At 45.2% G+C, this 17,594-nt stretch overlaps 1 protein-coding gene across 2 annotated transcripts in view; it reads right to left on the minus strand.

Moving 5' to 3' along the window:
* Nucleotides 1-17,594, minus strand: part of LOC124046144 (plexin-B1-like) — a 60,185-nt gene that overhangs the window by 28,881 nt on the left and 13,710 nt on the right. For both annotated transcript variants that reach the window (XM_046366214.1, XM_046366215.1), the window contains exons 2-3: nucleotides 1,505-1,582; nucleotides 276-1,392 (exon numbers count right to left, since the gene is read on the minus strand). In XM_046366214.1, the coding sequence (XP_046222170.1) occupies nucleotides 276-1,382 (1,107 nt within the window). In that variant the 5' untranslated portion in view covers nucleotides 1,383-1,392; nucleotides 1,505-1,582. The remainder of the gene's footprint in view (nucleotides 1-275; nucleotides 1,393-1,504; nucleotides 1,583-17,594) is intronic.

Consider the following 17,594-nt stretch of genomic DNA (forward strand, 5'->3'; position numbering starts at 1 on the left):
CTCTCTACGGCTGCTCTGAGCGGAGGCTGGATCTACTCCTCTTCCAGACTGCTGAAGCCAATAAGCCATTACAGCAGTGAAGGTAGAGAATAAGTAGGATTTAACTAGATAAGGCATTCCATTTGTAGTAGTCTGATGTTAGGAAAAAAATAGGGCAAATGCTTGGCATTGAGCAGAGGAAACCTACATTGAAATGTGTTTAATTCCGAGGAAGCAGAGGACTCATGTGAAAGTTGCATGTATTGTTACAACAGCTGCTCCTCCGAACACCTTACCGTAGGTAAGTTGGCACAGCTGGACTTGACCTCATACTCTATGTAGGCCACCTCGCCTCCTCCCATCACCTGGCCATCCAGTGTGTAGCACAGGTCTCGTGTAGAGTCGATGAGTCTGTCCAGCTCATCCAGAGGGTACACACACAGAGCAGAGTCCTCGGAGGGCCCGTTGGAAGAGCTGACCCGGGTGGAGAAGACCCCCAGCAGGGTCTCCCCCTCTCTGCCACCCCCCTGACCCACCTGGGCTGCCTGGAGGAGGTTGTAGTTCCTCTCTGGGGAGGAGGTAGAGGAGTGACACACCAGGGGTACCTCTACATAGGAATAGTAGGAGGTGTCATCCAGACACACGCGGGCAGCATACGTACGGTACTCCCGCGACACAGCCTTAATGTCACGGCGATAGAACAAGAAGTACACATGCCCACGGCGAGCGAAAGCGGCTACAAAATGGTGGTCGTACTCCGAGAGCCTTCCCGCCACGGCCAGCTTGGCTGTCTCCTCGTAAGAGAACACAGGCTCGTGGGCCAGATGGCGTGTGGAGATGGGCGGATGGCTGCTTGTGTAACCACGCCCCACATAGAGCACGGCCCGCTCCCCGCCTCGGGGCCCCACCACCAGCCCCACTGTGGATACCTCCGGGTCGTTGGCCGCCACATACTGGGTATCCACCGGCCTCTCTGTAGAGAACAAGACCTCCTTCACAGAGGTCAGGCTGCGCTTCTGGCAGGTGCCCTGGTGGACGTTACCACAGGTGATGAGCTCCATGGCTGAGGGGTCCACTAGGAGCAGCTTGTTGTGGTTGGAGGTGTGCCGGGCCTGGGGGCAGTTGGCCTCGGTGACAGGGGGAAGACACTCCTTACTATCAGTCACAGGGCCGGTCCTCTCCTCATACTCCAGACGCAGGCCGTCTAGCCCGTCCAGTTGGAAGAGGTGGTCCCTGGCCCCCACGTAAACTGTGCCCACAGAGGGGTCCGGGTGCAGGACCAGGTGCTCAAAAGAAGTGTCATTTCTGGAGAAGCGTGGATAAGTGCGGACAGCGAGGCTGTATGAGGTGGTGATCAGTAGGAGGATGAGCAGGGCTGAGAACAGAGCCATCCCAAGTGGCATGGCAAATATTCTGCAAACACAAGAATAGTACAAATAAATAAATACATATTTAAAAAGCTCAACATCAAGTTAGCTATACAAATGCTTACAGTATTAATAGATATCTATACAATATGTCTAACCATGTGTCCGACGATAAGCTCAAGACGCCAGTCTCCTCTTGATCATCCGCAAACATAACCCATTATTGTTCACTACACCTGTAGAGAAAATAAAATATGGAAATATTATTGCAAATGTAATGTTAGCCAATAATCCATCAGGAGTTACAACATTGGTTGGATCATGTTCTAGAATCTGCCACCCTGCCACTTATCTACATCACATGAGCCTTAAAGCGATGTTGCGCATTCTGACATTTAGGACACTTGTCACTCGTCACCTCACTACCCCAGCAAATCAATTGGCCAGTGGGAGTCCTCTATTACAGCTGCAACCCCTTCAATAATTGAGCAGCTCTTCCCCGTCCTCACCCTCCACCCTGGTGAGAGGTCAAGAATGGCTAAGTGCAGTAGTCCTACAGTACGTGACTGTAGCCAGTGACAAGAGGATGGGGCATAAGAGAGTGAAGAGAGAGAGCCCTAGTCGGTGGTCCTGGAGCAGGTGCGTCTGGTGTGCTGCTCTGATACAGTAAGTGTCTCAGTCAGACCCCTCTTTACTTATTCATGGAGGGATAAGAGGTCTGTCACTTCTTGGACGGTAACTCTCAGGCCCACTGCCACAGGGTAGTTCATGAAAAATACATGCATAATTCCATGTGCGTCATGTTTTACTGAGGCAAACCTATGTCCAGAATAGGGGTGCTTTGAGAGATAAGAATAGTATGGGGGAATAAAACACTTTCTAGAGCCATTAGCACTATCCACAACATGTCTATTTGTGGGCCTCTATTCCTGTCACTGTTGTCCTTGATGCTCAGTCTCAGTCTAGACCGATTGGCCTATGATACACAGCTGCACTGTGAGGCCTGGAAACAATGGAGAACACAGCCATGCTACTGGTCTGCAGTCCTCACCAGCTCTTTGAACGGCTGACATCCCATTGTCAATATTTATAGTGCATGTTGACCAATCGTCATGGGAACTTCCTCTTAGTAACTGGAGCAGCAGTATAGGACTGGGAAACCGATAGTCATTCCTTTTATACAAAAAAAATAATAAAGTAGCCTCATTTTTTAAATGATTTATTTTACATCCATCACATTTCCTCTTCCTGATCATGGCTGTAGTGACTTTTCACAAGATTATTCAGCTGAATGTAAGTACTTCTGGAAAAGTAGAGTCTGCCAAATGCCCATATTGTAATTAGTAATGTAGCACTTTGTTACTACTGCTGCTACCACTGTAAAGTGTAGTGGTTGTAATGATAAAACAATAACTTGGGAGGAGGAGGGGGGGGGGCTCTGTAACAGGGGCATGCAGAGCCAACAATCTCCAGAGTTCATTGGCCGTGTCTGGAATGCATGGCTCTGCCCTGGTGCAGTCCAAGGAACCTATAAATAACTACTGCTAGGCTATTAGCCTGTCAGCATCACTGGGGGTCCGATCGGGGCTTTACAATTCCACTACACTACAGCCAAGTCCGCTGAGCTCCACAGCTCGACGAGACTCCCCTCTATGTTTATCAATCATTGAAAGTGGTTGCTGTGCACGTTTAACGTTCAGCTCTTAATGATCTGTGACAGGGGTCTGAACGCTAAGACCCCATAAAAATGTGAGGTCAGCAGCGAATCTCTCCAAAAAGACAAGGGTGCGATTCTTCATGCGGCGTCTGAATGAGAGACGGCCTCAGGCTCGGAGGCCTGACATTGTTCTGCTGCTCCTGGCATCTCCCCTCTGGAACACAGCCAAATGGTACTGTACCCGTCTGCTTGAGTTATGACAGGCTCGGGGGAACACACAGCCACCATAGTTCATCGTTTTATGACTACGAGGCAGAATCCAACTACAGTACAGTTAATCTTAGACATAGATTTTCTGTTTTACAACACATGAAACGTCACAGCATAGGGTGTGATCGTCAGACTTTGAGGGTATTTTTGTAGTGAATAAAAACAGTCACGGCCAGTCACAGATGTGATTTCTACAGTAGAGAATAGAATATGTTTGTCGACAAAGAAAATGTTAACAATCGGACTTCAAAGGAGGATGCACACACACACACACACACACACACACACACACACACACACACACACACACACACACACACACACACACACACACACACACACACACACACACACACACACACACACACACACACACACACACACACACACACACACACACACACACACGTCGGCCCTCTGCCAGTTCCGTCTACTTCTTTAGGTCTATAGCAAACCACTCTAACAAACGCACAGAGGGTCTCTCTTCCCCTCTTTTTAAAAATGCCCCCGGTGTTGAAAAGGGAGTCTGTGTGTAGCCGTTGGTGGGAATAGTGTCCCTTTCAGTCCTCTCTGACCAAGTGGCTTCTCTGACCGGGTGGAGAATAAAGCCACTTCCTTGTAAAACAAAAAAGAGCTTCACACAGTCTGGCTTATAACGGGACCCTTCATGTAGGCCTAGACCTTTCTGAAGGTGGTTTGTCAGCGGGAAGCAAGGTGCAGAAGAACTTTTGAGTACAGTTGACAGTAGAGTCTGAAATCAACCCAAACAACATGTGTGACGCAAGATCGATACAGCACGGAAGTCTGTTGTAAAAGAGACCTGTTGTAAAATAAGGACCCTTCAAAAGAATGGTAGTGAATGATGGGAGGACGAGAGGCCAGTAAGTGTCTGGTGGTCAGGTCCTGCTGACTGCTGTGGGTACGGGACCAGGACAGAATCCAACTGCTCCAACTAAATTACAGACAAAACTACTGGACTGGAGATTCCTCTGGGATTTGACGTGAGCAAAATCTGAACACAGGAAGAGCGTGTGAATGCAGAAAATCTCAAATCTCTTCCTCTATTTCTAGCTATGCTTTCTTTTTACACTCTTTCCCCGTTTCTGTGCCACAAACGTTTGCCAAGTGGCAAAAATGGCATTTAGTGGTTTGGTTTTGTCGAGCAGAAGGAGCTACAACAGAAATGTGCGATTAAGGACTGTTGCGATTGCGTCAATGTGTTTTTTTTCCCGGACCATATGGTTATTTTAGCGTCACGTCAATAGGATATATTGATAATGCATGTCTTTGTGTTGGCATCACAGGAGGCTGAAGCGGTGGCGAAACATGCTTATTCATGTGTTTGTGCCCTGGCTGCATACATTACCACCCACTGCATGTGCTATCACATCTCCATCACACAAAACAGCCTCTCTTTCATATCGCTGAATAGACTGAGAAAGCCCTTTGTCATTTGTGGTTGTCTTGACGACGTCTCGTGGTTGGATGAAAAGGAGAGCTGAAGTCTAGCGTCAACTCATAGGCATTTGAATTAGTAGAAACTGTACAACCACTCAAGCTCCCTGACAAAATAATTCATGGTTAGGTGCTTGGTATTATCATTTAAGGAATAGAGGTCGTGGTAAGAAACGCTCCCTAATGCTGCACTGAATTATTCCCCTGACTTGACAAGAAAATATTATAATCGAAACCAAGAAGGTACACCAGTTGGAAGGATTTCCAACGTGCCGTTCAGGCAAAAGCTGTTTCTACCGACCCTTTGTAATCTCAGAATCTAGAGATGGATGGAAAATAACAAACCTAATCTTAAAAATGATTTGAAAAGCTTTAACAAGTGCAGAGCTATTTTGTTTCATTTGAAAAAGAGTAGAACATTTTTCTCTCTCGAAAAAGCAGAGTATTTTTGCTGATCCCAACGAGGCTTTGACCCCCTAACAGCAAATAGAGGAGTGTGGAAACTAAATGAACCAGAAGCTCTTAGCACTTCATAAGAACACATCGGCAACAGCAGAGCCCCCCTTCCCCCCCCCAATGTAAGCCTATAAGAACATAGATACACTGCACTACTCACTCTTCTCTTCCTTCAGGGACTGGTATCACAGTCACCTATCAGAATGCCAAGCATTTTCTGAATGCTTGGCAGGGAGGGCTTCTCCCAAGCTCTGGCCTAGAGCAGTGTGGAGGAGCTTATACCCTAACAAAACATTCAACTACTGGGGAATGGAAAATGGAGAAGTTTTAGCTTATCTGGGCAATATAGGCCTCAATGACTGATGTGGTGTTGTAATAATCATATTTATTAAGCACTTGTAATAGGCCCTTAAGTAGTCCGAGTAGACATACGCCAGTCAGCTCGGCGCATTTCTATTTTCATGTAGAAACATGCACATCTCTGCTTAGTATCATGCCAGGTTGGGCTTGTACAACTTTACTGTCCAACTAGACATACAGTCTAGGTCTACATTGCCGATTTCCAAGGAATTGTGCTTTGGACAGAGTGATGTTCATCATTGTAGACAGTTTCAGAGGGTCAATTTGGTGAAGCTGTCATTAGTACACACTTCATCATCGTCGCAGAGCAGATCAAGTCAGAAAAACAGTGAAGCCTTTCCATGACTGCATTTTGAAATCTGAAGAAATGGGAGTTTATTTTCCCTCCCTTATTTATTTATGCCTGCTTTTTCCCCCCTGAGCATCACCCAGCAAGAGCTGGGATTGGTCCTCTTAAATGCTGTGCAGACTGAACTGGTGTTCCCCCTGGCAGTCTAATAGAGGGGCTCTTGTGAGGCCAGCGCCGTTACACACAGTGTGTCTTTTCTGTCCTCCTCCATTAACAAATGGATGCCGTTGGTCAGGGAAATTAAATATTAGTGTGGTAGTCTGCAACCTTTGATCTTTTAGCTGTGTGTGTGTGTGTGTGTGTGTGTGTGTGTGTGCGCGCGCGTACATGTACCTTCACTCATTACAGGTGTTCAAATCAGTCATCTCTGTCAAACCACAATACATCTGAATAATTGCCAGCCTCAGTTACCTTCAGTATGGGTTTCAATGTTCTTTACTGGTCTGACATTTTATCCAGGACACATGTAAAACCAGTCATTCTACTTGGATTGCCAAGGTTAACCAGAGCAACGTATTTAAGGCAGAGTAATTAAAGCTTCTGTTTGAATCACATACCGTACCGAAGCAATAACTTATGCTGATGGATCGAAAGTCAAATCTGTTTAGTAGTCTGTAACTAAGCCAAGAGAGAGAACTTGGCAAGATGACCTCATTGGCATGATTTTTCAGGACAAGTGTATGCAAAGACTGTTATTTTCATCACAAATGTGTTTCATCGGTTGCCAGAGACGTCATGCAGAAATAATCACTCTGAATGGTTAAAAAGGTACTGTGAGAAGCGTTCCAAATTAACTTTTGCCTTTGGACCAGAGAAAGACCGCAATCAGTCCTATTCATAAAGGGTTGCTTTCCTTTCCCAGAGTGACAATCAGATGTACCAGATATTTTGGTCAAACTATAAAAACATGCATCTAAATTGATGATCATGAAGCTCTGCAATGCATTGTAATCCTGTTTTCAGGAGAAAATACACTAACCATAGGGTTAACTACATACTCTCCTCACACACACACACACACACACACACACACACACACACACACACACACACACACACACACACACACACACACACGATGGAACGACGACCCTTCACAAGGTGGCAATAATTCAATAACACTGTTGAGAAAAATACCACACTGAGGAGTGACTGAAAGTTAAGGGGTAGTTTTGATATGGGAAAGACGCCGTACAAGGTCAGATTTTATGATATACAGTGCATATATGGAAAGTATTCAGACCTCTTGACTTTTTCCATTACAGCCTTATTCTTAAATTGATTTAGTTTTTTTCTCCCCTCAATCTACGCACAATACACCATAATGACAAAGCAAAAATGGGTTTAGACATTTTTGCTAAGGTTTTAAAACTGAAATATCACATTTATTCTGACCCTTTACGCAGTACTTTCTTGAAGCGGCTTTGGCAGCGATTACAGCCTTGAGTCTTCTTGGCTATGACGCTACAAGCTTGACACACCTGTATTTGGGGAGTTTCTCACATTCTTCTCTGCAGATTCTCTTAAGCTCTGTCAGGTTGGATTGAGAGCGTCGCTTCACAGCTATTTTCAGGTCTCTTCAGAGATGTTCGATTGGACTCTGGGCTCTGGCTGGGTCATTCAAGGACATTCAGAGACTTGTCCCAAAGCCACTCCTTCGTTGTCTTGGCTGTGTGTGCTTGGGGTCGTTGTCCTGTTGGAAGGTGAACCTTCGCCCCAGTCGGAGGTCCTGAGCTCTCTGGAGCAGGTTATCATCAAGGATCTCTGAACATTGCTCTGTTCATCTTTCCCTCGATTCTGACTAGTCTCCCAGTCCCTGCCGCTGGAAAAAATCCCCACAGCATGATGCTGCCACCACCACCACCATGCATCACAGTAGGGAAGGTACCAAGTTTCTACCAGATGTGAAGCTTGGCATTCAGGCCAAAGAGTTCAATCTTGGTTTGATCAGACCTGAGAATATTGTTTCCCATAGTCTGAGTCTTAAGGTGCATTTTGCAAACTCCAAGCGGCCTGTCATGTGCCTTTTACTGAGGAGTGGTTTCCGTCTGGCCACTTCACCATAAAGGCCTGATTGGTAGAGTGCTGTAGAGATGGTTGTCCTTCTGGAAGGTTCTCCCATCTCCACAGAAGATCTCTGGAGCCCTGTCAGAGCGACCATCGTGTTCTTGGTCATCTACCTGACCAAGGCCCTTCTCCCCTGATTGCTCAGTTTGGCCAGGCGGCCAGCTCTAGGAAGAGTCTTGGTGGTTCCAAACTTCTTCAATTTAAGAATGATGGAGGCCACTGTATTCTTGGGGACCTTCAATGCTGCAGACATTTCCCTTCCCCAGATCTGTGCCTCGACACAATCCTGTCTGTCTCGGAGCTCTACGGACAATTCATTCGACCTAATGGCTTGGTTTTTGCTCTGACATGCATTGTCAACTGTTGGACCTTACATATACATACAGGGGTGTGCCTTTCCAAATCATGTCCAATGAATTGAATTTACCACATTGAATTTACCACAGGTGGACTCCAATCAAGTTGGATGATCAATGGAAACAGGATACACCTGAGCTTAATTTTGAGTCTCATAGAAAAGGGTCTGAATACTTATGTAAATAAGGTATTGGTTTAGAACATTTCATAACATTTGCTAAAATGTATAAACACCTGTTTTCGCTTTATCAATATGAGGTATTGTGTGTAGAATAAGGCTGTAACGTGACAAAATGTGGAAAAAGTCAAGGGGTCTGAATACTTTCCGAATGCACTGTACATGGGACTTCTCCGGCGCCGACTGAGATGGCCGCCTCGCTTCGCGTTCCTAGGAAACTTCCTAGTTTTTTGTTTTTTTTACGTGTTATTTCTTACATTAGTACCCCAGGTCATCTTAGGTTTCATTACATACAGTCAAGAAGAACTACTGAATATAAGATCAGCGTCAACTCACCATCAGTACGACCAAGAATATGTTTTCCGCGACGCGGATCCTGTGTTCTGCCTTACAAACAGGACAACGGAATGGATCGCATGCAGCGACCCAAGGAAACGACTCCGAAAAAGAGGGAAACGCGGCGGTGTTCTGGTCAGACTCCGAAAAAGGGCACATCGCGCACCACTTCCCAGCATTCTTCTTGCCAATGTCCAGTCTCTCGACAACAAGGTTGATGAAATCCGAGCAAGGGTGGCATTCCAGAGGGACATCAGAGACTGCAACGTTCTCTGCTTTACGGAAACATGGCTTACTGGGAAGACGCTATCCAGGGCGGTGCAGCCAACAGGTTTCTCCACGCATCGCGCGGACAGAAACAAACATCTCTCTGGTAAGAAGAGTGGCGGGGGCGTATGCCTCATGACTAACGGGACATGGTGTGATGAAGGAAACATACAGGAACTCAAATCCTTCTGTTCACCTGATTTAGAATTCCTCACAATCAAATGTAGACCGCATTATCTTCCAAGAGAATTCTCTTCGATTATAATCACAGCCGTATATACCCCCCCCCCCAAGCAGACACATCGATGGCTCTGAACGAACTTTATTTAACTCTTTGCAAACTGGAAACCATTTATCCGGAGGCTGCATTCATTGTAGCTGGGGATTTTAACAAAGCCAATCTGAAAACAAGACTCCCTAAATTTTATCAGCATATCGATTGCGCAACCAGGGGTGGTAAAACCTTGGATCATTGTTACTCTAACTTCCGCGACGCATATAAGGCCCTGCCCCGCCCCCCTTTCGGAAAAGCTGACCACGACTCCATTTTGTTGATCCCTGCCTACAGGCAGAAATTAAAACAAGAGGCTCCCACGCTGAGGTCTGTCCAACGCTGGTCAGACCAAGCTGACTCTACACTCCAAGACTGCTTCCATCACGTGGACTGGGACATGTTTCGTATTGCGTCAGATGGAAATATTGACGAATACGCTGATTCGGTGTGCGAGTTCATTAGAACGTGCGTCGAAGATGTCGTTCCCATAGCAACGACAAAAACATTCCCTAACCAGAAACCGTGGATTGATGGCAGCATTCGCGTGAAACTGAAAGCGCGAACCACTGCTTTTAATCAGGGCAAGGTGTCTGGCAACATGACTGAATACAAACAGTGCAGCTATTCCCTCCGCAAGGCTATTAAACAAGCTAAGCATCAGTACAGAGACAAAGTGGAATCTCAATTCAATGGCTCAGACACAAGAGGCATGTGGCAGGGTCTACAGTCAATCACGGACTACAAGATGAAATCCAGCCCAGTCACGGACCAGGATGTCTTGCTCCCAGGCAGACTAAATATTTTTTTTGCCCGCTTTGAGGACAATACAGTGCCACTGACACGGCCTGCAACGGAAACATGCGGTCTCTCCTTCACTGCAGCCGAGGTGAGTAAGACATTTAAACGTGTTAACCCTCGCAAGGCTGCAGGCCCAGGCCCAGACGGCATCCCCAGCCGCGCCCTCAGAGCATGCGCAGACCAGCTGGCCGGTGTGTTTACGGACATATTCAATCAATCCCTATACCAGTCTGCTGTTCCCACATGCTTCAAGAGGGCCACCATTGTTCCTGTTCCCAAGAAAGCTAAGGTAACTGAGCTAAACATCTACCGCCCCGTAGCACTCACTTCCGTCATCATGAAGTGCTTTGAGAGACTAGTCAAGGACCATATCACCTCCACCCTACCTGACACCCTAGACCCACTCCAATTTGCTTACCGCCCAAATAGGTCCACAGACGATGCAATCTCAACCACACTGCACACTGCCCTAACCCAACTGGACAAGAGGAATACCTATGTGAGAATGCTGTTCATCGACTACAGCTCGGCATTCAACACCATAGTACCCTCCAAGCTCGTCATCAAGCTCGAGACCCTGGGTCTCGACCCCGCCCTGTGCAACTGGGTACTGGACTTCCTGACGGGCCGCCCCCAGGTGGTGAGGGTAGGCAACAACATCTCCTCCCCGCTGATCCTCAACACGGGGGCCCCACAAGGGTGCGTTCTGAGCCCTCTCCTGTACTCCCTGTTCACCCACGACTGCGTGGCCACGCACGCCTCCAACTCAATCATCAAGTTTGCGGACGACACAACAGTGGTAGACTTGATTACCAACAACGACGAGACGGCCTACAGGGAGGAGGTGAGGGCCCTCGGAGTGTGGTGTCAGGAAAATAACCTCACACTCAACGTCAACAAAACTAAGGAGATGATTGTGGACTTCAGGAAACAGCAGAGGGAACACCCCCCCCTATCCACATCGATGGAACAGTAGTGGAGAGGGTAGCTAGTTTTAAGTTCCTCGGCATACACATCACAGACAAACTGAATTGGTCCACTCACACTGACAGCGTCGTGAAGAAGGTGCAGCAGCGCCTATTCAACCTCAGGAGGCTGAAGAAATTTGGCTCGTCACCAAAAGCACTCACAAACTTCTACAGATGCACAATCGAGAGCATCCTGGCGGGCTGTATCACCGCCTGGTACGGCAACTGCTCCGCCCTCAACCGTAAGGCTCTCCAGAGGGTAGTGAGGACTGCACAACGCATCACCGGGGGGCAAACTACCTGCCCTCCAGGACACCTACACCACCCGTTGTTACAGGAAGGCCATAAAGATCATCAAGGACATCAACCACCCGAACCACTGCCTGTTCACCCCGCTATCATCCAGAAGGCGAAGTCAGTACAGGTGCATCAAAGCTGGGACCGAGAGACTGAAAAACAGCTTCTATCTCAAGGCCATCAGACTGTTAAACAGCCACCACTAACACTGAGTGGCCGCTGCCAACACACTGTCATTGACACTGACCCAACTCCAGCCATTTTAATAATGGGAATTGATGGGAAATTATGTAAATATATCACTAGCCACTTTAAACAATGCTACCTTATATAATGTTACTTACCCTACATTATTCATCTCATATGCATATGTATATACTGTACTCTACATCATCGACTGCATCCTTATGTAACACATGTATCACTAGCCACTTTAACTATGCCACTTTGTTTACTTTGTCTACACACTCATCTCATATGTATATACTGTACTCGATACCATCTACTGTATGCTGCTCTGTACCATCACTCATTCATATATCCTTATGTACATGTTCCTTATCCCCTTACACTGTGTATAAGACAGTAGTTTTGGAATTGTTAGTTAGATTACTTGTTGGTTATCACTGCATGGTCGGAACTAGAAGCACAAGCATTTCGCTACACTCACATTTAACATCTGCTAACCATGTGTATGTGACAAATAAATTTGTGACAAATAAAATTTGATTTGATTTGATTTTTTGTTGTCTAAATTCTATTTTAAAAAATCACTACAAAAATAATGCCTTTCCAAAAAAGGGTTTTGGGCAGAGCCAGGCAGGTGGGAGCCATCGTGGCCTTCTGTTCGTGTGCTGAATGACAGACAGCTTCATTTAAAATATAATGGGAGAGGGAGAGAATCAGAGCAGGTCTCTACGAGTGGGAGGTCTTCAATTGTCAAATGGTTAATAGAGTGTACTCTTTCTCTCTTAAGCAGAAGTGCATGCATGTGACACACACACACACAACCCCTTTCTCTAAACCCTGACAGAAAATCATTAATGATGGATGTGCAGAGCTTGCGGTGTTGAAAGCAAAGGTGTTTAATTATGACCTGAGGACAATAGGGTGGTGAAATCTAGGATGGAACCTGCAGGAGGAGGCAGTGAAAAGATCTTAACTGAAATCCATGACATCTGTCACAAACAAAACCAAAGATTTTCTTATGCAATTTCGATACAAGATTAGTAAATTGTGACTAGATGGGGTTCTAAATCAGACTGAGCAGAATAATTATGGATGAGCCGCACCACAGAGCATTAGAAAGTCTTTGTTTAAGAGGGCCACAGTCATGGACCCAACACTAATATGGATAATGGCTTAGGGAACCCCGCCGCGCCTTTAATTGAGGCAATCTTTCTGATGCTTGGAGATCGAGCGAGACAGAGAGCAAGAGAGACAGCAAGCGAGCGAGAGAGACCACGAGCGACATACAGCGAGAGACGGACAGCGAGCGAGAGAGAGACAGCCTTGGGAAACATAGCATGGGGGTTGGGAGGAGTCAGACCAGGAGCTCACTCCCCTGAGGTCCTGAGACAGTCTGCTAACAGGACTGACACCTGGGGACTGCATTAATCATTGATCAGGCCAGTACGAGGGAGTGGATGGGCTTCAATGGGTTTCAGCCAGAGTGACTGAGGGTTTAACTCAGCGTTGGTGTATTAAGCCAGTGAGTTAAGTTCACCCAAACAAAAGGCCAAGCAAAACGTACATGATCAGTTCCAGTCAGCGACAGAAAAGCCCTGCATACTGTAGATACTAACATCAAAGAATAGCCGTAAATACTGGTATGCTGCAGTGGCCGGCTATGTGTTAGGTTTTGGCTGTGCCCAGATCAGTGAAAGATAAACAGAGCATTAAAGTGTTCCACAGGGACTGAAACGTGATGGTTAGTTGGGTACACTCCTCTTCCACACCACTACTCCCTCTTCCCCACTATCCCGGCCGGCTCTCTCCAAAGTAGCACGTACTGTAGGCAACATTTTTGCTCAGCAAGAAACTTTCTTGCCCCGAGAATCTATAGCCTACTGTATTTAGGCACTGCAGAAAATATGTAGATAAACACAGAAATAAAAAAACTGACACAAACCTGTGTTCATTCAGCTTTATTTTTCAGTGCAACTAGTCATGCAACCTGGAATTCCGGGGAAAGCCCAGCAGTAGATACCAGTGTTTGGACTTATTAGCAGAGAGGGAGCTGACGGAGAGTTTTTGCCACGGCTATTACAATACAATAGAGGGAGGTCTGTGCTGGCATCACTGCTGAATCTCTGAATAATTATCCAAATCCCCAAACTGTGCCGTGACCCAGACCGAAAGCTTCATTAAAAGAGGATGTTCAGACTGCTGACTGAGATTAATTAGCTTAGTAAGCAGAGCCACAATCCCTCCTCCACAGGACACTCGGTGCTAATCCACACAGATCTTTACTGGCAATCCATAAGCATTGTTCCTGAATAGAGCAGACTTCAGGGAATACCTTTCCCTTGATGTAGTCGAATAGGCTAATGTTTTGATGAGGGACCTGTGCCTTCAAATGTGCCTGCGTTGTTAGTTATCAGACATTTGCTAGCTAGCTACCGAAATTAGCCGAGTACTAATGTTAGGTTCACATTAATCTTGCTAGCTAGCTAATTTTAGCTCATTTCCGCTTACACTAGCTAGCCGTTTTGGCCATGCCCTCCCAGTGGAATTGACGGATTAACCAAAATTGGCAGAGGTTGTTTGAATGATTTAAAACCACGTGTCTTGAACTAGATGGTGACATTGAATTTCACAATATATATATACACATTTCTCTCTCCAGAGGGATTGAAGATTCACTTTATGGGCAATTCCATGGAAACAGAATTATGCAAACAGGATTTCATCATGGGTCCCTGATTTGTACTACACAGAAATGCATAATTATAGATATGAATATCAAATCGCATCATTATGATTTATCCTAAATACTGTTGGTAAATATTTTAAAAAAAAGTATAAATACAAAGTACAGCATAGTATAGCTCAGTAGAGTGCAGTAAAGCACAGAACAGTAGAGCTCTGTACATTACAGAACAATAGTGTACTCAACTTGTGTGCTCTACTGTACTCTAATTTGTGCTCTAATGTACTATGCTAAAAACACACACACACAAAAAAACAGACTGTACAGTGCTTTCCAAATGTCTACGACTGCTTCAGATGTGGTCCGGTTCGAACCAATCAAGGACGTCTGTGTTTCGGCCAAATCAAGGCCGGTCCAAAAATCAACAGCTGTGGACGTTGAAATTAAAGCTGGTTGACATTGAGATGAAGGGAAGGATGGACTGACCAAATTGTAACTACTTTCAATGTCCATGGAAGTCTGGTGTCGGTGGTTGCTTAGTGGGTAAGGATGTTGGTTTCAGTAAATGCAATGACAGGGCTCATGGGTAGGGCTGTGGTGGTCATGAAATTTTGTCAGCCAGTAATTCTCATGCAAATGACTGCCGGTGTATTGGTAATTGACCATTAATTAACAAATACATCTCCCGGCCTCTACGCATACATGCCATGCCGTGTGCCTTTGGAACATCTACATTAAAACAATTCTAAATCCTTTTAATATACACCATCAGAATAAATCCATTAACTTTAGACAGGTCTAAACAAACATTATGTTTTGAAGAAAATGTATTTCAGAAGAACAGAATCTGAGTGGGCCTACTGCATGTTATCTGGCTATACGCCATGCCATATAGGTTGTAGGCTAGTTCATTTAGTAGATGACATGCTTAGAAGTCCTGTGCCATTATTTTCTAATATATGATTTTATAGTAAGAAGAATATAATTGAATTTAGCTGAATAAAACTGCATATTTTTCTAATTCCAGAGCGAGTGTGTGAAGATGGCCGGCAGATAGCCTTGTGGTTAGAGCGTTGGGCCACTAACCGTAAGGTTGATGGACCGAATCCCGGAATTGACAAGGTAAAAATGTGTCATTCTGCCTGAGCAAGGCAGTTAACCCACTGTTCCCCAGGCACCGTGGATGTTGATTAAGGCATGACTCGGTATACCCCTTTCCCTTTGTTGAGCGTAAAAGTGATCATTTGAAACAGGTCCTATATGACAGTTAATTGTCAAATTTAGCTGTGAATGATACACACTCTATAATGTCTTAGAAATTCAAACATTATTGGGCTGCATGATGCGACTGTAGACTATTGAGGAGTTGAAAAAGTAGCAAAAAAAGCCTGCACTCTGTTCTTTGCCGCACAAGCTGTTCTCTCATCACGTGAGCATATTTTCATCCATCAGACTATTCTCAATGTAATCTAGTCTTTACTAATATATAATGTATATTTCAATTTAGAAAAGGTCCATTATCAAATGGGAAGAAACAGAGGCAGGGTTGGCTACCCTGGTTTTATAGCTGAGCAATGCTTAATATTTTAGCTGAGAAATAAATATCAGTAGTAGAAGGTTGGGAACTTCCTATTTTTAGTGGCAACCATCAGAGCTCTGCTTTCACACAGGATTGCATATAGAAATGCCTGGACTTATAAAACACACTAATTTCACAACAGGCATCAACCACTGTTTGAGAAGCATGCAGCCTCTCGCTGGGCGACAGTTGATAGTACACCCAAACTCTGTATGCCATGGGCTCTCCAACACTGTCCAACACTCTCCAACACTGTTCCTGCAGCTACCCCATGCTTAATTTGGAAAACACATTTTAATTAATTAAACTGTTGACAACTCTCTAAGCTCTCGAGAAAAGAATGAAGGAGAGAGGTGGAAACGCACAGTGGTGAGAATCGGTAGCTAAAAACGTCATGTGTCAGGCTATTAATTTTGGAAATATATATTTTTTAAATGCAAATTCACTATAAAACTGTAGGCTAACTCTGTAAGCCCCCATGCACAATCTATGAACTGCAAAAGGGTTTTCTAATGATCAATTAGCCTTTTAAAAATGATAAACTTGGATTAGCTAACAATGTGCCATTGGAACACAGGACTGATGGTTGATGATAATGGGCCTCTGTACGCCTATGTAGATATTCCATTAAAATCAGCCGTTTCCAGCTACAGTAGTAATTTACAACATTAACAATGCCTACACTGTATTTCTGATCAATTTTATGTTATTCATAAACAAGGCCATTTCGAAGTGACCCCAAAGTTTTGAAAGGTAATATGCACGCATGCACACACGCACACACAGTTGAAGTCGGAAGTTTACATACACAAACTTCTTGTTAAACTATAGTTTTGGCAAGTCGGTTAGGACATCTACTTTGTGCATGACACAAGTAATTGATCCAACAAGTTGTTACAGACAGATTATTTCACTGTATCACAATTCCAGTGGGTCAGAAGTTTATATTCACTAAGTTGACTGTATATAACAGCTTGGAAAATTCCAGAAAATGATGTCATGGCTTTAGAAGCTAATTGACAGACTAATTGACATCATTTGAGTCAATTGACATCATTTGAGTCAATTGGAGGTGTGCCTATGGATATATTTCAAGGCCTACCTTCAAACTCAGTGGCTCTTTTCATGGGAAAATCAAAAGAAATCCACTAAGACCTCAGAAAATAAATTATAGACCTCCACAAGTCTGGTTCATCAATGGGAGAAATTTCCAAACACCTGAAGGTACCACATTAATCTGTACAAACAATAGTACGTAAGTATAAACACCATGGGACCACGCAGCCGTCATACCGCATCCGCTACAAGACCATGGTGCTTGCCTACGGAGCTGTGAGGGGAACGGCACCTCAGTACCTCCAGGCTCTGATCAGGCCCTACACCCAAACAAGGGCACTGCGTTCATCCACCTCTGGCCTGCTCGCCTCCCTACCACTGAGGAAGTACAGTTCCCGCTCAGCCCAGTCAAAACTGTTCGCTGCTCTGGCCCCCCCAATGGTGGAACAAACTCCCTCACGACGCCAGGACAGCGGAGTCAATCACCACCTTCCGGAGACACCTGAAACCCCACCTCTTTAAGGAATACCTAGGATAGGATAAGTAATCCTTCTCACCCCCCCCCCTTTAAGATTTAGATGCACTATTGTAAAGTGACTGTTCTACTGGATGTCATAAGGTGAATGCACCAATTTGTAAGTCGCTCTGGATA

This window comes from Oncorhynchus gorbuscha, linkage group LG10 (genome assembly GCF_021184085.1).
Source record: "Oncorhynchus gorbuscha isolate QuinsamMale2020 ecotype Even-year linkage group LG10, OgorEven_v1.0, whole genome shotgun sequence".
NCBI lineage: Eukaryota > Metazoa > Chordata > Actinopteri > Salmoniformes > Salmonidae > Oncorhynchus > Oncorhynchus gorbuscha.